The sequence below is a fragment of the Ictalurus furcatus genome, chromosome 25, assembly GCF_023375685.1.
Source record: "Ictalurus furcatus strain D&B chromosome 25, Billie_1.0, whole genome shotgun sequence".
NCBI classification, from domain to species: Eukaryota; Metazoa; Chordata; class Actinopteri; order Siluriformes; family Ictaluridae; genus Ictalurus; species Ictalurus furcatus.
Genome location: NC_071279.1, coordinates 1,220,296 through 1,241,356, shown reverse-complemented (window position 1 = coordinate 1,241,356; position 21,061 = coordinate 1,220,296). Strand labels below are relative to the sequence as shown.

At 40.9% G+C, this 21,061-nt stretch overlaps 1 protein-coding gene across 2 annotated transcripts in view; it reads right to left on the bottom strand.

The window, feature by feature from the left end:
• Nucleotides 1–18,343, bottom strand: part of exoc2 (exocyst complex component 2) — a 32,839-nt gene extending 14,496 nt beyond the window's left edge. The window contains exons 1-20 of one of the 2 annotated variants that reach the window (XM_053614031.1): nt 18,249–18,343; nt 14,776–14,903; nt 14,435–14,611; nt 14,158–14,284; nt 13,061–13,174; nt 11,051–11,175; nt 9,555–9,635; nt 8,942–9,087; nt 8,713–8,794; nt 8,145–8,247; nt 7,946–8,064; nt 5,960–6,073; nt 5,706–5,830; nt 5,544–5,612; nt 3,535–3,692; nt 3,318–3,439; nt 1,091–1,152; nt 922–1,002; nt 726–785; nt 496–557 (exon numbers count right to left, since the gene is read on the bottom strand). In XM_053614031.1, coding sequence (XP_053470006.1) covers nt 496–557; nt 726–785; nt 922–1,002; nt 1,091–1,152; nt 3,318–3,439; nt 3,535–3,692; nt 5,544–5,612; nt 5,706–5,830; nt 5,960–6,073; nt 7,946–8,064; nt 8,145–8,247; nt 8,713–8,794; nt 8,942–9,087; nt 9,555–9,635; nt 11,051–11,175; nt 13,061–13,174; nt 14,158–14,284; nt 14,435–14,611; nt 14,776–14,893 — 2,045 coding nt within the window. In that variant the 5' untranslated portion in view covers nt 14,894–14,903; nt 18,249–18,343. The remainder of the gene's footprint in view (nt 1–495; nt 558–725; nt 786–921; nt 1,003–1,090; nt 1,153–3,317; nt 3,440–3,534; nt 3,693–5,543; nt 5,613–5,705; nt 5,831–5,959; nt 6,074–7,945; nt 8,065–8,144; nt 8,248–8,712; nt 8,795–8,941; nt 9,088–9,554; nt 9,636–11,050; nt 11,176–13,060; nt 13,175–14,157; nt 14,285–14,434; nt 14,612–14,775; nt 14,904–18,248) is intronic. The other variant, XM_053614030.1, reaches the window with a different exon arrangement.
• Nucleotides 18,344–21,061: the final 2,718 nt, after the last annotated feature.

Here is a 21,061-nt window from a genome sequence, read left to right as displayed (position 1 = left end):
GTTATTGCACGCAAGGGATATGCGACCAAATATGAAGTGTTATTTACGTTAAGACTTCTGTTCCTATACTTTTGCTCACCTAAAATTGGGTGGTCTGCCACCAAAGGTGTCATGATCCAAGTTGTTTAACATGTCTAGGTGTAAACATCAGGAAATGAAAGCTAACATTCTGATCTATTGTCTCATCTCATATTCATCTATTGATCTCAAACCCAAATTGTCTTCAGTTTATAGCAAAAACAAAATAATTGACCTTGTTGTTCCGATACTTTCAGAGGGGACTGTATCTAAACAACATAGGAATTCAAATATTAGAAAATGTTACATTTGTTCTGATAGCCCCCCCACACACACATACATACACACACATACACACATACACCCACACACATATATACATACATACATACATACATACATACACACACACACACACACACACGCACACATACATACGCACACACACACACACACACACAAAGCAAAAGAACTTACTGGGAGGTATCAATGTCTCCATCAGTCTTGGTGCTAAGTTGCTCCAGACAGTTTATGAACACCTATAAATCATCAGAAAATCAATCAATCAGACTCTTCATATTCATATTTATTTATGATCATGCTAAATACCACTGACTGAAACATCATTACAACACTGTAACTCAAAACACAACCACCAGTGGCGTAATGTGAAAATGGGTATCAGCCTTGTTTGCTTTGCTGCACACCTTCATGATGCCCACACACAGCTCACAGGCTTTATTCTGGGCTAGCTCCAGCTGAAAAACCTACAGAAAATAGAGAGGATAAGAAAATGAAAGAAAAGCAGCAGCACAAGCACAGCAACTCTGATGCAATTCTGCAGTCTGAACCAATCAATTGTTTTTATGAAGTGTTGCATTGGGAGATAAACAGTGCTCTTACATTGACCTCTCCAGGCTTGCAGTCCATGGGCTCCTTGAGGGACTGCAGCATCTGCACCATGCACTGCTCAAACTGGGCTGGCTGAAACACACACACACACACAAAGTTAAAATCCTTGTACATTAAATATAATTATGATCTTTAGTCTTGAACAATATAAATGTTTCACCAGTGATGTGATTCCCTCGTTATCTACAATCCAGTCTTCTTTCTCTGGAAGTCTCTTGACGTCTGAATAAAAAACACAGTTGCATGCTCAATAATTACACAGAAGCACAATTTATATAAAGAATTCATCAGTTAATGCTAGAGCTACACATCAGTGTCTGAAACTACAACCATGATTATTTTGCTAAATTATTTCATACCAACAGACAACAGTATTTTATAATGCAGCGTACTGTGCGCATTACACCTGACTTCCTTCACATCCCCAGCTGCATGCTGGGTTATCCATGGATTCTCATGTCTGATTGTATAGTAGTGATCACTTTACAGAACACTGGCCTACACAGTTCAGTGCTGATTGATTTAGGTAACCCAAGCACAACAATAAGCATAGTCATTCTACAGGGCCAAGATAAGAGAAGCCAGACGCCTAGGACTGTACATTGTATATGCACACCTTTAACAACCAGTGCTGCTCTCTACTCCCCCCTGCTGGGCAGGGGCGTAACCTGGCTTGGGCATCGTTGAGACTTTTTCCTTTAGCCCTGGATACTTCTCCACTTGGACCAGATTGTCACTACATAACTGAACATCAAATAAGACACGAGGGGGAGGGGGAGAATGGAAATACGCAGGTTTTACTTATTTTTACCAGTAAAGAGGTTTGAAACTGAAACACTATCTTAAATGAACATGATATGAGCAGAGCATAAGGACAGATAACATACTCTACATGGCACTGCAGCAGCTAAAACCATACAGTGGTAGCTTAGTTGTGTCTCCCCTTCGCAACGACACCAAACTAGCTTAGTCTCGTGTTAGATATCCAAAAAGTTTGACATTTTATCAGTCTGGTAGTCCTGCAAACAGTAATAACACCCGGAGCAAGTTTTATGATAAAATTGGATAATAAGTTGGATTTAACATTTTTAAACAGTTAGCCCTCACATGCAGGAAAATAATGCATAGAAATGTTGTATTTTTTTTTTCCCATTGAGAAGAATCTTGTCTCAGCACCAGATGATTAACAGTCTAGCTAACACCCCTTGTAGGGTGCAGCAATATTTTTGAATGTGCGAGAGAGAAAAAAAAAAAACCACACAACACACATCCGCATGTTGGCTGTACACCTCCACAAATAGTTTTCATGGAATTTATAGGAATTTTTGAACTATTTTAATGATCAGTTTCCCATCCTCTAAAGCTGTCTCCTTGACCACAATCATTCAAAATGTATAGAGGCCCCAAGTAGATAGAAAGAATTCAAGTTTGAAATCAGTGGTTGTAATGATAACAGAATAAAGCATTATTTTTCCCTTACAGAGTCAAAGCAAGAGGTCTCGAAATGAAAAAGCAGACTAGACTGATGCAGTGAGTCACGTCTAGATCGGCCTTAATAATCAGAGAAAATTTATGAACAAGAGCGAAAGTCAGCATTATGCTACTGGTGCTTGTGGAGAGGAATTATCTGGAAACAAGTGAAAATGACTTAAAAATAGCTTTTTAATTGATTGGCTGATAATCGATGAACTGTGCATGCCCGCCCATGTTTCCAGAACATACACTAGAGTCTTCACTATCAAAGTCTGGGCTTCACCATACAGGTTTATGGAATTGTGCCATGCATTGATCAAAGGATATTTCTGAGGACCTCAGAAAAAGAGTTATCAATGCTCACCAAGCTGGAAAAAAAGGTTACAAAACCATTTCTAAAGAGTTTGGCCTCCACCAATCCACTGTGAGGCAGAGGATATACAAGTGGAGGAAACTCAGCATTACAGTAACTCTGCCAAGGAGAGGTCGTCCAGCAAAATCACTCAAAGGGCGCGGTAAATCATATTACAGGAAGTCACAAAGAACTCCAGGGTAACATCTAAGGACAATGATGTCAATGTTCATGAGTCCACCATCAGCAAAACACTGAACAAGAACGGTGTGCATGACAGGATAGCAAGTAGGAAGCCACTACTCTTCAAACAGAACACTGCTGCCCATCTGAAGTTTGCTCAGGACCACGTGGATAAGCCGGAAGCCTACTGGTAAAATGTTCTGTGGACAGAACCCACTGTGCAGGATTGATCCCTGGATTGGTCACTGGAAACATTCGACTGTTATTGCTGCTTATGTTATTCACTAGGTTCACTAGCACTACCGTACGTGGGCATTATTCAATCTTTAATGTGAATGACTGTAGCTGTGGTGACATTTAGTATTTCACAGTGACCCACCTTCTGCGGTGTGCTGCAGAGTGACGAGCAGGCAGTGCATACGCAGGTCAAGCAGCAAATCCTGAATCACCTGCAACAGATCGTTAGGAATCTCTAAAGCCGAGAGAGCCTCGTGACTCAGCCTGAGAGACAGAGATGAGACAAAGAGAGAAAGGCTTTTTAGATTAACCACTTCGGTTTCGGATGAGAATGTCCCTCAGCCCCTCTGTCCTCTTACCTGATGGTGTGTATGATCTGTGTGAGCCAGGTTCCAGTGAGGGGGATCTTGGTGTTCCAGCCCCCGTATACACGCAGCTCATTCTCAGAAAGACTACTGGGCAACAGAGCACCACGCACCAGCTGAACCAAACGCCGAGTCACCTCCTCGATCATGCCCTACACACACACACACACACACACACACACACACACATTCAATAGCTGCTAATCAATTATACACAAATGTGTTGTGAGGCTGTTGTGAAGGATAACTTATACAAAAAATATCAGTGGGCCCTTGTACTTTTTTGTCTTTCTATTTCGTGAGTAACAGAATTAAAACAATAATAAAACATGAACATCACATGATACATTTGATTATTGTAACCATAACCATATTATACCATATTATACCATAACCATAACCAAAAACCATACAGGAGAAATGAACATTTTTGTTTCGTTTTTAGTGTTAGAAATAGCAGATACAAAATTTAAAAAGAGACTCGTGTTTCTTTCGCTTCGTTGTAAATCAAAGAATGAAATTCTAAACACACTAAAACAGAAAATGGGTACGTTTTTCTGAAACCTGTGGTTTGTCAGTCCTAAGGCTAGAAATTATTTCTGACCTTTCCAGGTCAGTCCCCCCCTCCCCCCCCAAAAAAAGGAAGTGAGACAAGTACTCATAACATTACTACTTATAGGTCATATTTGCTTCCTGGACCTGTTCATTGTTGAATTTATCCATGACAGTTACATTGAAGATATTTTCTATACTTCCTACAGTATGTGAATTGTAGACTGGCATTTGAGACGAATAACAATAGCATAAACTATATGGCTAAACGTTTGTGGTGTGGACACCTGACCATCACAGCCAGATGTGGGTCTTCCTCAAACTGTTTCCACAAAGTTGGAAGCACACAATGGAAATGGGAGATATGGAAATAAAGTCTATATTTATTTATCATAGGACTGCGTCTCTACTTTCCTTTCGCGGTAGTTATCCAGTGTCATGAGGAAATCGGTTGTATAAATGGGAGACACACCATTTACACTTGGAAAAAGACTACTGAACTTTACCATTCAGAGTACAAATGCAATAAAAAGTACTGTACTTTTAAAAAGGATATATGGTACATAACAGGACTTTAAATGTGTAGTGCAGCAAAAAATCAACATACACAATTTTCTACTTAACGTAAATGTTCAGATGCATCAGATTTGTCTGGTGAACAAATTTTCAAATTTAGCTCTAAAGTGGACACATGTCAAATTAAAGGAAAAAACAGTGATTGTCATGCTTTGGGGGGAATTTTTCCTCACAATTTTTGGGTCCACTTGCCCCCTTAGAGGGAAGAGTCAGTGGAAATCAATACCAATATTAATGCCAATGGGGAAACATTTCTATCCTTATATGAGTTGTGTCTTCTAGGATGACTCCGCCCATCCACAAGGCATGAGGACTCACTGAATGGTTTGATGAGGATGAAATGATTTACACTATAAGGCCAAAATGTGGACACCTGAAAATCACACCCGTTTGTGTTCCTTCCCCAAACTGTTGCCACAACGTTGGAAGCACACGACTGTATACAGTTAGTCTTTGTATGCTGTAGCGATTACAATTTCACTGGAACTAACAGGCCCAAACATGTTCCCAGCACGACAATGCCCCAGTGCACAAAGCGAGTGGCCTGTACAGAGCCGTGACCTCGACCCCACTGAATACAGACTGCACGCCAGGCCTATTAGAATGAGCGTATTAATATTAGCCTGTGTGCTGTTAGAGAAAATGAATCAACACCTTCTGACCGATAAGAATGGATGATTCTGTGAACAGTGCTGTGGTACAAACACATGAAAAGGAATACACCACGCAGCAAGTAATTTACGTTTACGGCATTTGGCAGACACCCTTATCAAGAGCGACTTACACAAGTGCTTTCACAAGAATTCGGCATGTATTCGGTCTATTACATCACAAATACTGCACTTGTCCAGGCACACTGGAGCGGAGTTACTCACTTTAAAGTCATTCTGTCTCTGTCTGGCATTCTTCTTCAGCTTCTCCACCTGACCTGACTTCTCCCCGGTCTGTCAGAGAGCAAGCACATTGCACGGCGCGTCAGCCATTTAGTTGATCAAATCAGATTTCCTTTGTACACTCTCATCTGCGCGCCTACATACCTCGCTAAAAAGGCTGCCGTTAACATAGGAGATCCACAGTTTCCAGAAACTCGGCAGCTGACTGATGACGACGTCCGATAGCTTCTCCACGAACCTGACCTGCTGAGGGCTCTTGTAGTGCCACGCTGAGGGAGAGCGAGAGAGAGAGAGAGAGAGAGGATGAGCAACATTACTACAAATACGCTTACTAATTACTCACAATGATACAGTAGGACAACAGAGTATTACTGAAAGTCAGCAGTAAAGTTCCTTACAGTCGTCTCTAGGCGTCTGGAAGCTGCCGCCTCTATTTAGAGAGGCAGTGTGACTGATTCTGCTCAGAGCTGACATGCGAGGTTCTCCATCCAGCTCCAGCCCTCCACCACCCACTTGGAAACAAAGAGAAATGCAACAGGAAGAATGAGGAAAAAGTGTGTTTGAGAGGGAATGAGACAAAGCAAAATGAGAACTATGATATTTATTTCTTTTCATCACTAGATGGCACTAAAGCACTTTCAGTTACTGCTCCGTTTTCGTTTGGTACCACGAGATGAGCACAAAGCTGATACTCGCATACACATAGATCACATACAAAACGTTTCCATCCAAAGCTCAAATCTCTCCTCTTTTACCAATGTATTTGACCAACTGTTAATCTGACATGTTCCATGATTTTAGGATTCCCTCTCTTGTAAGAGTCTTGTCTTTCATAACTTAATGTGTCACGCTGATCCTCTCTTTACAAAGCCTTCCTACATTTCAGTCTCTCTAATTATCTCCATCTACATTTCTCAGTGTCAGGCTGCTCCCCTCCTTTGCTACCCTGTGGAAATGAGGACTTCCTGTTCTCGGTCAGGTCATGACCAGACCACACATACACTGCTCTCCGACTAAACACAGAAGGGCACACCACATGGTGGTGGTGTGGTATGAACACAGTCCACTCAGAGAGATCACGCAAGATTGTACAGATACCATTATCAAATACATCTGAAAACCATAAATCGTGTGTTGGTCTACATCAAGGCCATGCGATGCGAAGATCCGGACCATAACTGGAGCGCTCAAGAGACCGGGAACCTAAGGGCTCCAGTTTAAGTCTACTTAAAAGTTGCAATTTGTAATGTTTAATAGTGTTTCGAGGCCCGTAGCGATCAAATAAAAGAATCATTTAAAGGATAACTGATTTTCCATCGTTCCAGCACAATATAAGGTCCCCTACGAACATTATGGAACGGGAAGACCAGTTCTTTTGTTTTTGCTATACACTTAAGACATGTCTGTTTAAACAATTAATAGCTCTGAACATCTACCAAAAACAAAAGACTGTGTTCTAATATTTTCCAATACTTTCGATGGGGACTGTGTCTTGATACTTCCTTCATTTTATGCCATTTTTCTTGATTGTAATACAAGGTTGTTGATTTTTTTTTTGCAACCGTATTTGCACTTTGCCCCTCAGACAACAACGGTCCTTTAAGGGCACAAAAAAATATCTGAGTGGGGGGAAAAAAAAAAAAACACAAAGAGGCTCCAGCTTAATAGCACCAGGTTCATAGTTCAGCCAAATACCACTTCTCCACTGAACAGCACCATTCGCCAGGCCTTGGCAACAAATGTGAACCCAGGACGTTGCATATCCTGCCCTAGTGCGTGTGATGCGTTGCCACCGCTCTACCACTGAGTAGCTGGAGTTTCTCTAGAGGTTATCTGGAGGTGACTACAAGCAAAATACAATATGACTCAAAATACAACAACTTTGAAACAAATCTCAGCGGATGTGTAAAATGTGTGTGATTTCTCACAAAGCGAAGCACACGTAAATTGAGAGAAGTACAATACAGTTACTGAAATTAAAGAGATTTTCACTTAACGGCTGAACTTTCGAAGCATTGACACTACTCTTGCCGAATACTGACGATCTTAAAGGAGTAAAGAAGTGATGCAAAGCAGAGACATTAATCAGGAGGTCAGCGCAACAGTTTGACCAATCAATGGTCTGCACTTTTTTTTTTTTTTAGCTCCACCCGGCTGGAACCTGAGTAAAAAGTGTAATCGAATTCAGCACTGGTACTTAAGTAAGTATAGCAACAACATGGAGGATTATGGGTAATTCTCCAAGTCCAGGCAGACTGTCTGTTGGGAAAACGCTAGAAGAGATTGAGAACCGCTACGGCTCTTATTGTTTCACTGATGTAGCACACCAGACTCATCGGACAGTTGCCAAGCCTTTTAAGTGTATGTGATTTTCCCCTGTTCACCTCTCTGCTCTTTAATGAAGTCTTCTTTACAGTTCTGCATCAGCTGTAGTATCCACTTGTGTTGGGCCACGATACACTGCCATGCTGGGTCACCTGGAGCATGCAAGTCTGACAGGTACCTGTAAAGCAAACAAACAGGAGTAAACGTTTAAGCTGGGCTATAATAAATAATAATATAATCTGTACGTTATCCACCCACCTGATGTAACGTTTCTGATCGTGCAGCGTAGAAGGCATCTCCAGTAATTTATCCAGCAGTAAATTCCTCAGAGCACTGATTCGGGTTTCCACCTCCGCATACACTGCACGTGCACACACAGTTACAACCATAACGTTCATCTACGACTACTGTTCATCTGGTGATCCTCAGATCATATGGCACATGTCCAATGTTGCTTCAATTCCTCACTTTGGATAGCAGGATGTTAAACGTTACCTTTAGAGTGGACCTAATTAAGAGTGTTCACGTCTCATTATATCATATCATCACACAATGTTCAATTGAATAGTTCGTTCTGTTCAATGAATAAAGTAAGCTTGTAGTGGAGAAGAGAGGGTTTTTAACGCCTAGCCAGTATTTGCTGCAGCACTGAACTCCTTTGGTGTTGAATGTGTTTAATCGGGTTACTTGTATTGTAAGAAGATACCGCCGTGCCTCCTTTTGAAATTCTCGAATCCGGTATCAGTAGCGATGCATCCTTAATTATTGCTAAATAACAGACTGCGTTATGCATTGTGAGATATGAACACTTTTTAGGCTCGTATACCTTTTTTAAAGACGGGAACCTCGGTATTCCCAAACAGGGACTTGGCTTTCTCATAGTCATTAATGACCACGTCATAATCGCCCTAGAAGAGACAGAAACATCGGCAATCTACTACAGTACCAAGATATTGTTTAACTTTGCAACAATGCAAACCAGTATCATTAGAAGCTACTGCATATTATATTCCCGTCCTGTGGACACTGCGTATATTGTGCAGGTTCAGCTCCACCTTCTGGATGTTGCGCTCAATGTTGAGTGGCAGGTTGAAGAGGAATTTGAAACGCTGCAGTACATTGAGGGCGTTGCGTGTCGAGTCGGCTTTATCCTTTCGGCCCAAAACCTCCTGAAACAAAGTGTCCGCGGTATTGCTTGCCCCTGAAAGAGGGAAAGAACACATGAAAGGGGGTTAGAGATCTCAAGCTCGCACACAGATGAAATCCATTCTGCCTGTCTCTCTGCATGGGTGGCCATGGCCCTGCTGTATGCACTAGGTCAGATTCTTTTAATTAGAACAAGACTTTGAACCACGATAAAAATACAAAAAAAAAAAATCAGAGCAGCTGGCCAAATTATTCACGTTTTCCCCAACACAGTGCCCTTCACTGACTGAGCGAGAGACAGTGAGACACTGAGGGGAGTTAGGGATGAAAGCTTATCAGTGTGATTGGTTTATTTACATGTGCTTCAGGAAACGAGCGTGTTTATTAATCTTTCAGCACACCAGTCAAATTAAAATCCAGCAGGGGAGAACTAGGGGTCTCTTTCAAACTGTGAGAATGTGTGTGTGTGTGTGTGTCTATGTTTATTTATGTGCACGAGAGCAAGCTTCTTAATGATCTCACTGTTGAGGACGTTCTCTAATTGCCGAGTCATGGAGCCCTCCACCTTCTCAGTGCCGTCTGACTCGAGCTTCTGATGAATAGCTGTAAAAGAGAGAATGACAGCCATTTAATTTGTGGATTATTCAAGCATAAAGCAGACACAGACATAGACACAAACGCACAGACACATACACTATGTGGCCAAAACTACGTGGACACCTGACCATCACACCCATATGTGGTTCTTCCCCAAACTGTTACCATAAATTTGGAAGCACACAAATTGTCCTGAACGTCTCTGAACGCTGTAGCTTTAAAATTTCCCAAATCTGTTTTGGCATCAAGATATATCCCAGTGCACAAAGAGAGCTCCATAAACACATGGTTTACCAAGGTTGGACTGAAAGAATTTAAGTGGCCTGCAAAGAGTCCTGACCTCAACCCCACAGAATAACTTTGGGATGAATTGGAACACTGATTGCACCCCAGGCCTCCTCGCATGACATCAGTGTTTGACCTCACTAATGCTCTTGTGGTTGAATAGACAAGTCCCCACAGCCACACTCCACAATCTAGCGGAAATCCTTTCCAGAAGAGTGGAGGTTATTAGAACAGCAAAGCACATACCGTATGGGTGTAATGGTCAGGCGTCCACATACTTTTGGCCATATACTGTACAGACACACACACACACACACACACACACACACACACACACACACACACACAGACTGTTTCCAGTGTTCTTCAGGATAGCACTCCCACATATGATTTCAATGGAGATCTGACATGCAGTGTGCTCCCACACACATACAATACACAAACCCACACAGACAGACCGGTGACGTCAGAGCTAACCTCCAGGCCCCTGAGGTCCTGAATGCTGTGCGGAACATTTCCTGTGTCCCTGCTCTGTGTTTTGACTTGGGCAATGTGAGTTTTGGAACTTTTCTCTGGGAATCTGTGCAGCTTCCTTTAAACGCACTCCCACTTCCTCTCTTAATAATCTCTATAAACCTGATCCAAATCCAATCCCCCAGACCTGCGACAGCGCCTGTCACTCATACACGCGCATGCAGCTAAATGTTGAGTTTTCGCTCTTTAACCCCTGTGTGACAGACAAACGTACACCGTTCTTATGGCCAGACAGCATACAGCATAACATGGCAATGTGAATTGAAATGGAAACTCAGTAGAAAATTCCACTTATGTGTTAATGACAACTTGGGCTTTCTGAGCATGTAAACCTACTATTCTTCACTCTCTTTAACAGGTCAAACACCACAGTGCGATTCCATAAAGAAAAATAAACCTATAAAGGACCACAGAATGTCTGCGTGTACCCCCACTTTACACAATCTAATCTAATCTAATCCTGAATAATCCAGCCATATATTTATTTCCGACCTGAAGATTTTGTTTCACTCAGAAACATGATAAGCACAACACATTTCCATATGATGAGCAAAAGAATCCAGGAAATGTGCCTTAATAAGGGTGTATTGGTCCATGCATACCTGACAGCGCATCCTGGGCTTCAAAGAAAGTACTGAGTCCTCCTTTCACACAGGCCAGACTGCCTTCGTTCTTCTTACTTGCCTGCTTCTTCAGATTTCCCACTGCCATGCGCAACTGCTCAAAACTAGCACAGACGGGGAGGGGGGGGTAGGGGAATCACTGTGTTAGTTAACAATATGGTGAATTTATACATGCTTCCTCTTATACGGCTTAGTTCCAGGAACATAAACACTTGATTGCTTTCTAATAGTTTTTAATATCGAACACAATATTCATTCAAACTGAAATTCATCACATCAGGCTATGTTTTTCCAGTCGTCAGCCATAAACTTTCTGTTTATGGCTGACCCCGACCCGTCGTCGTCTTCTGCTGCTTCAACATGTTGTGCATTCTGGGATACCTTTCTGCTCACCATTATTGTACAGAGTGCTTATCTGAGTTATAGCAACCTTTGTTATCTCGAATCAGGCTGGCGATTCTCCCTTGTCCTCTCTCATCAACAAGGCGTTTCCGTCCACAGAACTCCCGCTCACTGGAAGTTTTTTCTTTATTGTACCGTTCTGAGTAAACTCTAGAGACTGTGTGCGAAAATCCCAGGAGATCAGCAGTTATACAAATACTCAAACCAGCCCGTCTGGCACCGACAATCCTACCACGGTCAAAAATCACTGAGATCACTTTTTTCCCTCATTCTGAAGGTTAATGTGAACATTCCCAAAAGCCTCTGGCCCGTATCTGCATGACATTACTGCTGTCACACGATTGGCTGATTAGATAACCGAATGAATGAGTAGGTTTACAGGTGTTCCTAATAAAGTGCTTGGTATAAGTAATGTTGTAGTTCCACAATTAACATCACTAGACAACAGAAAAGAACATACTGAAGTGTGTACGATGTTACCCTCAGCAAGAAATCCAGATTCTATAAATAAGCAAACTGAAAATGGGAACAAACAGGTAATAAACAGGTGTAATAAGAAGTAAAAATGGTAGAACCTAGGAGCAGGAACTTATTCAACCATGTCTTCCTGTTTCACAGGGGTATAAATATGAGGTAACACACAGGCCAACGTCATTCAAAACAATGGGTAAGAGACAAGAAATGGTAAGACCTGTGATGTGCAGCAAAAGGTTGTTGAGCTTCACAAAATGGGAGGTGGCTAGACGTGGATATTTATTCTCATTTTAGCACGGGCTCTGTCGCACTCCCTTTTTACAGGCTCTCCACAAAGTTTCTTGGTTCGAAATTTCTTGGTTCTGACAACAGCTGATTTCCCAGATGTCAACGATGATCGTGTTTAAAACGGTCCAGATTAAAGCAGCCATCTAGATGACAAGTCTAAATTCTAAGCAACTGTAGATACAAACACCCCACCATCCTCAGCACCCACACACGCGATAAAGTAGCCGGCTCTTCTGTTCTTCTGTTTACGGACGTGACGTAACCACGCAAAGGTGAATGACGTCAAACTGACGCGGAATCCGACTCGACAGCTCAAATTATAAATCATTATTACAAACTTACCGTTGCGATTCGGGGTAAGGAGACAGTTTGAACACTGATTTTTTTTTAATGCACTTGCTCAATAATTGATTTTTGGTCATTCTTAACCAAAAAAAAAAAGTTCCATACTGCAGCTTTAAAAAATAAAAAAAATGAAGCAAAACTGCTAGTCACATTCTGACCAGGCTACACACTTGCACAATCACATTAATTCCCCCATGTAAGGATTTAATATTAAAAACACCCTCACTTCCCCTCAGGAAGTGACATTATCCTCATCACTCCTCTCGATACACCACAGCCACTCTTATAAAACACACATGCAGCTAAATATAGGTTTTCCAAAACAATCCTAATTCCCGACTGCTCGAGTGATGTAGCAGGCGGGGAGACTAATAGAAAGACTAGACCTCTGCAGATAAGATTAAAGACCCTACGTTCCTTGCTCCATATAGCATCTCTAACTGTCAGATAACATGTACACTCATACTAGAGTTGACTAACCTGGTTGCAGTGTGGTTCTCAATGAGGTACCAAGTGGCGGAGAAATTCTCACTCGTGAAATCTCCACTCATCCCCGGAAACAAATTCTCCAAATCTTTCTGAAGAACTTTTCCCCTGCAGAAGAAAATAACACATCACCAAGCTTAGCGGATAAAACAGAGTGTTATCGGTCTCTGTACATCTGCAGAACTTGTTCAGACAAACTGATTATCTGTTATTAATATACGTTAAATTAGAATACACAAATATACACAGTGCTCAATAGTGAGATTAATAAGCTTTCGGCAAAGAAGTTTTTCACACACAATTATCTAGAATGTCTTTGTATGCTGTAACGTTACAGTTTTCCTTCACGGGAACTAGGGCACATGACAATGCCCCTGTGCACAAAACCCTGACCTCAACTCCACTGAACACCTTTGAGTTGACAAATTTTGATTCTGTTGAGCTATTTTTGCCAATTTTGACAGACGTGTGTGACTGATTTTCACTTAAAATCATTTTTTTTAAATGTCAAATCCACCTAGAGTGTAGCTCTTTTTCTTTTTTGTTTAATCTGACCATAAAGCCCAGTTCCAATCAAAGTTCCAGTAGTGTCTAGTGATCTCCAGATGCAGATGTTTGTGGTTAGATGAAAGAAAATACTTTCTTCTTGCACACATTCCAAATAGTTTGCTGGCACGGAGATGGCATAGATTTAGAGATTCTGAGACTCTCCCCAAAATCTCCCACCGTGATCTCTCTAATGTCCTCACTGCACATTTATAACCTTTCTCACATATTAGATTAAGCTAATTATCCACAAGGACATTTTTCATAACCATTTTTACCCAACTTTAACAAGGCTGCCAATAACTCAAGGGAGCTGATGACTCTCAGAGGAAAGCCCTAACTGCCCTCTTTCAGATATATGAGCTCACAGATGCCTAGGATTGGTTAATGTAACTCAGATTGACAGGGGAGAGAATAACACCATCCCTCCCATCCACTACTATGTAATTAAATAGGTGCATTTTTATATATATACATATATATATATATATATATACACACACACACGTGTATGTTAACAACAACTTACTTATCAGTTAACATACTTATCAGTTTCGATGCCCAGTGGGTCAGCCTGCCGGAGAGACAGGGGGGAAATGCCTTTGTTCCGGTTTAGTCGCTGGTCGTAGTAATTCACCTCATCTACCCACACAGCAGATTGCTCTAGAATATCTGTAAACATGCGCACAAACATACAACGACATATTCAAGCAATTTACAAAACATGAATTGATAACCCATGGATCAAACCACAATGAAACTTTTAATGTCCGCAAGAACGCATAACATCATTACAAAGGTGTGTATACGTGTACTTCCAACCTATCTTATCAGCTTTGAGGACTTTGAAGGAGACAGTGGATGTTCCGGGGCCTCCGCTCCTGGTCGTGACGATGATCTCGCCCTTGCCATCTTTAGCAGGACCAACACGGCACACGATCTTACTGGCAGACCTCCATTCAGCCGTCAGCAGACAGTTATGCCCGCAGATAGACAGGCCTGATGAGGTGTTACATAGAGACAGTACAATTATTCATCTTCTACTACTCTTAGGCTTGACATTTTTTAATACTCGAGGTTTTAAATACTTAATCGAGAGAGTGCCAAACAGAGGTTCTGCTGCATACAAGGTTCCAAAAGAAGCAGAAGTAACCGTGGCTCACCAACGAGGTCCGCAGCTTCGGTGCCCAGGTTTTCTCCACGGATAGTGACTTTAGTCCATGATGTGCCCTCATTCGGTGAGATGCCAGTGACTAGCGGAGGCTGTCGTGCACGAGACATGGCTCACAGCCTAGACAGAGAGAGACGGAGAGAGACAGTGAAAGACACAGAGAGAGAGAGAGACAGACAGGAAAACAATAACCATGAAAGTTATTATTATTTTAACTGCATGTGGGACTCTTATGCACACATATAGAGCAAGGCAGACAAAACAAAATCACTGCAGACCAGAACAAATAAATTAATCCATCTGGTCCTTGATGAAATGGACACTGAGAGGGTGTGTGCAGCGAGTGTGGTGCTGTAACAATTTCACGGTTAGTCATGGCGTATGACCGGACAGTTACCTTACAGTTGACTTTTTCCAAAATACAGTCAAGTGCATTTCTGTCTATTTCTGTCTACCCATTAATACTTTTACCCTCTTTTTTATTTTTACTATTATTCTAGAGGTTCTCATCCCTTTTGGGTGTCTGCGACTACGCAAACCACTCCCCTCCCTCTGCACTTCCCCTAAAGCAAGCTAAACAACTGAACAAATTGAGACACCTCAATACACGTTTAAAACCTAATCTAATAACAGAAAAACAACACATTTTAACTAATAGTTCAAATATAATTAGCTAATTAAAATTATAATTAGTTATATAATAGAGACAAACGTCGACATTTTCTATGTTATATAGTTGTAAAAACTGTATTTACTGAACTGAAATATATTTCTCTTTTGCATGCATCTCAACCAAAATAAAGTTAAGCCATGTTAAAACCTGGTTACCCCAAAAGTGACACCACCACGTTTATAACCTAATCTACTTACATAAAAACATCACCGCTGGCAAATTTGAAAGAATGATTGGTTTACAATGGGAAATGAGCTACCACCTTGATTATCAGCGACATACATCTACTTCAGGCTCTGCCTCATCACCTAAAGTAAATGCCACTCCCAGCATTTAACCAGCAGGAGCCTGGTCGTTTCTTGTAAACACTCTTTTCTGTTCTGATGACGATGATGATGTGACGGTGCAGACATTTGATTTGACCTTCACATGCACACGTCTTGGTCTGTTTTCAGCCTTCTAACATGTAGTAACTCACATACCCAGCATGCAGTGTAAAATCTGCCAAGCGTTTACCTTTCTGTGGAGATTGGGTGGCCTTCAAATTACAACATGCTACAAATAGATCATGATGTGGAAGTAAATACTGCAAAAGTTGTGTGTGACTCCATCCTACATCGCAGTGTGTATTTATTCTGAAAACCCAACCCCTATTTGAAATTGGGCCTTACGAAGACAGGGAATTCATGATTTCTTCAGTCAGTCTGTGGGTTAAAAGTATTCACCCACTAACCAACAAATTAATAACGTTCCAGGCTTGTTCGGTTATACAAGAAAACAAGAAAGCGAGTCCTGATCCCGCGGGACGTCAGACTTGTGCTCATTTCCCTGCTGTGATTCAGCCGACCTGGCTCGTGAAGGTTTAGTAATTAGCCGAGAGGTCAGTTCAGATGACTTGGATTACAAAAAACATAAAGTATGGGGTCACCAGGAGCTGTGATGGGGACCCGCGGCATACAACGTTACCTTTGTCTGACGTGTTTTGATATGAGAGAGAGAGACAGAGAGAGCGAGAGAGAGAGCTTTCACAGCGCACTGCAACCCCTGGCAAAAATGATGGATTCACCACACTTAGAGTTTTTTTTTTTTTTAAATTCTTAGCAAATAAACAAATCACAGATATGACACAAAACAATTTTTGTTTAATAGCTGGACATTCTGGTTTCATGAAACATCCCTCAAACAAATTTTATTAAATTGTTTTAATTAATGGCATTTTTCCCCCAGATCAAGTAGAGGAAAAAAAATATTATTTTGTTTGTAATTGTTTGAGATCCGTGAGAGCAGAGTATTTTTATGACTTTTTTTTTTTTTTAAACAAAAGATCAAAAGGTTAAACAAAAAGGACAGTTTTTCACAGACTTTTTTTTTGCTCATATTTACCACGAGTGCCGATATTAGTGGAGGGCAGGGTGTATATTTGCAGAACCAGTAAAAATGTGCAGAATGCCATCGCACTGTGATCATCTGGGTGTCTCATTTGGTTGACAAACACCTGATGATATTCTCATGCTGTGATAAATGTCGGTAATGTTAAACTGCACTTATTGACCCCTGTTATTTAATTGGTTACCGAAAAGAATCATTAGATGCATCTGAAATCGTGAGCTGAAAGATATAAGGACAAAGAACACTTTAATTCAAACAGGTCCTGTTTGGGGGGGGGTAATAATGTAGCATTTTTACATGATTACTGACATTAAAGCTGGACTGACAATCTTGTCCTGAACCGGACTAACATTTTCTAAACACCACCTTATTTAAACCATGGAAATCAGAGTGTGTGTATGTGTATGTATGCATGTGTGTGTATGTATGTATGTATGTATGTGTATGTATGTGTGTATCTATGTGTGTATGCATGTGTGTGTATGTGTGTGGGTGTGGATGTGTGGATGTGTGTATGTATGCATATGTGTGTGTATGTATGTATATGCATGTGTGTGTGTGTGTGTATGTATGTATGTATGTATGTATGTATATGTGTGTGTATATGTATGTGTGTGTGTGTATATGCGTGTGTATATGTGTGTGTGTGTGTATGTATGTATGTATGTGTGTGTGTGTGTGTGTGTATGTATGTATATGCATGTGTGTGTGTGTGTATGTATGTATGTATGCATATGTGTGTGTATGTATGTATATGCATGTGTGTGTGTGTGTATGTATATGCATGTGTGTGTGTGTGTATGTATGTATATGTGTGTGTATGTATGTATATGTGTGTGTATGTGTGTGTGTGTGTCTGTATGTGTGTGTATATGCGTGTGTATATGTGTGTGTGTGTGTATGTATGTATGTATGTATGTGTGTATGTATGTATGTATGTATGTATGTGTGTGTGTGTGTGTGTATATATATGCGTGTGTATATGTGTGTGTGTGTGTGTGTGTGTGTGTGTATATAAGAAGCGCCAATGTTTTATACACAATGTAGTGTGATTGTCTAGTAAGGGAACTAGTGACGGTTTGAGATACAACCCCAGTGACTCGGTTATACTGGGTGTGTCTGTCAGTCTGGAAACGTTTTCGGTGTTAGAAGATTGAGACTCATGCTCATACCGAATAATATTTCAGAAAAGTGCCGCTGATAACGAGGTCCAACTGGTTCAGTTGTCGCACAAAATTCCGCTAGCGAGCTAAAACACTTAGCTAACATGCTAGCATTTTAAGCTACAAGGTAGGAGACATTTCTCAGCGCCATGTCGAGGAACAAACAGGTCTGTTTCTATCTCTCTGGCATTCACACTATAACGCCCAGGACATTTTATGAAATTGTACCGTATTACTCACGGAATTCTCGACAGATCAGCTGGAAGCAGGTCCCTGATTGTTTTTGTACCAAAGAAGTGCATTTCCGGGTCACGCGGTTTCTCGCTCCTCCCCCAAACATCCAGTCCAAATGTTTTATTGACCGGAGTTCATTTTTACTGCCTGGGTAAAATAAACATTTTATTAATATTAAAAATAAATATTTTATTTTTCATAATTACGGGTTGGGAATTAGAATAAATAAATTCAATAAAAAAAAAACAATCCTTAGACCTTGACCTAATTTACATAAAATGTAATGTTTTTTTTAAATTTGGAAACCCGTAACCCGTATTTTTTTTGGGGGGGGGGGCTGGCAAAGGCAAAGTTCAAAGCAAAGAAAAACATTGTCAAAAATGTTAATTTATTAATGTGTGGTAATGTGATGTGTGTGTATATAATTAAAATTCATTTTTTAAGCGCTATAATGAGTCAGGGTCCCCAGCCTTGATTGACTGAAAGATAGATAGATAGATAGATAGATAGATAGATAGATAGATTCATATTTATCCCGGGAGGGGGCGCACAGTGGCTTAGTGGTTAGCAGGTTCGCCTCACACCGCCAGGGTTGGGGATTCCTGTGGGTGTGGAGTTTGCATGTTGTCCCTGTGCTGCTGAGGTTTCCTCCCCCAGTCCAAAGATGTACATGGTAGGCTGAAAGGCATGTCCAAAGTGTCTGTAGTGTATGAATGGGTGTGTGATTGTGCCCTGCAATGGATTGGCAGCCAGTCCAGGGTGTACCCCACCTTGTGCCCAATGCTCCCTGGGATAGGCTCCAGATTCCCTGCAACCCTGAAGGATAAGCGGTGAATAGATGGATGGATGGATGGATGGATAGAATCCCAGAAGGAAATTTATAGTGTTTGTTTTGTCTTCTTCATTCTGTCCTCTGTCTTGTTACATCTGCATCTATAGGGTTAGGGTTAGGTCATGGTTAGGTCAGGGTTAGGCCAGCAGGGAAGAACTATTATAGCACAACTTGCTGGCTATGATAGAAACGTGTCAGAACACAAAATGCATCATAGCTTGCTGGCAGGTGGTTTTAATGTTCTGGCTGATCAGTGTATAAGCACTCTTGGAATGCCACTCATCCAGTTGAATTAGTGGACCGGAACTAACTGTTATAACTGTTACTGTCTGTATCTTTCAATTTATATAGCGGTTTTAACAATGGACATTGGCACAAGCAAGATATGGATTTAGATTTATCCCTAATTAGCAAGCCAGAGGCGGTGGTGGCAGGGGAAAACTCCCTGAGACGACATGAGGAAGAAACCTTGAGAGAAGCCAGACTAATGAGCCTTCTATTCCTAACTATATGCAGAAAAATATGGCTGGTTCTTTTCTCAGACAATGAATGAAAATGAAAATGAAATGGATATGAAGTTTTATTTAATAGCTATGTTTGAATAATCAGCAGATTATAACTTTCATTGGCCATATTTTGTACTATTTTGGAAAATACATTGGTTGAACATGGCTGTTCAAAAAACAAAAACACAAATACTCTACACCGTACACATTTTCTGTCATCAGGAAACCCAGATTTTATGAATATGCACTTTAGAAACACTCCTAACCCCAAACGTCCCAATCCTCTCCCCCTGGTGTTGCACAGCTTATACTTGCATATTGGAACACAATAGTTTGTATTTTTGTGATGTAATAAAACAAACCTTTCACATGTTTAGTCCATATTCATCTTTAAAGAATAAACCAAGCATTGCAGTGACAATTTTTGCACTTTACAGTCTACCCACTCAAATACATTTTAATGAACACATTTTATACAGTTTGGTTGCTTTAAAAGGACTGTTCAATCAGACGCAATTCATATGCGACTCGCCCAAGACGTCATTGCACTGCTCAGTGCAGACCACCCACCCAGCATGTGCTGTTATCTGCGCAAGGCGAGGAAACTCTCCCTTTGATGAGGACTCATGGGAAGTAAATTTTTTCAATTATGCCGGTCTAATCAGAAGAATCAAAAACAATTTGGCCTTTGTGGTTTGAGCACATTGTGTTGTGTGTGGCGCAACGAATATCGTGATAGTGATGTCTCCTGAGAATTATATCCATCTCACGATTTCCTGTACTTTTCATGGAAGAATAGCATGATTACTGCAGTCCCTCCACGTTAACACCCCACACATATTACATCACTAAGTGGGTGGTTTATTGAAAGCCCCCTGACTCCAGTTCTGGGGATTCCTGTACACTATAAAGTTTTTTCAACTTTAGCACACTTTATCCACTTCATGAAAGCTCTAACAATTAGTTGTGGGTGGTGGAAATGTGAGGACCCAGTCGCTGAGCAGTGGCACGTGTTAAACTGTAATTTAGGAACTGGGGAAGTTCTGTTTCTTTCACGGTTGCCAATGATCTGTTTCTGTCTTAAGAGCTTAATTTAATTCACTAAAAATGAGTGTCTGAACCCTAAGTTCAGAGTATTCCTTAAATTAAATAAAAAACAAAACAAACAGATCTAGTATGCTCAGAGGTTTTATGGAGTATGTTTCAAGGAGCTGTTTGGTGGGGAAAATATATACAAAAAAGTAATCCAAGGCACATTTCCAATGGAGAAAGTCTTTATTTAAAAGGATATTTAATAGTAGAAATATTAAAATAAGGGGCAGTAATGGGCTGTAGACCAAATTTTTCAGAGCATTCGCTGTTCGTTGGTTTTGGCATGAAAATAGTAACAACATATCTTCTGATTCTTTTCTGACAGTGATTCGTGATAGAGTAAAGATTTAAAGAACACATTTCCAAAACTTTTGATAATGTTCCTGGCA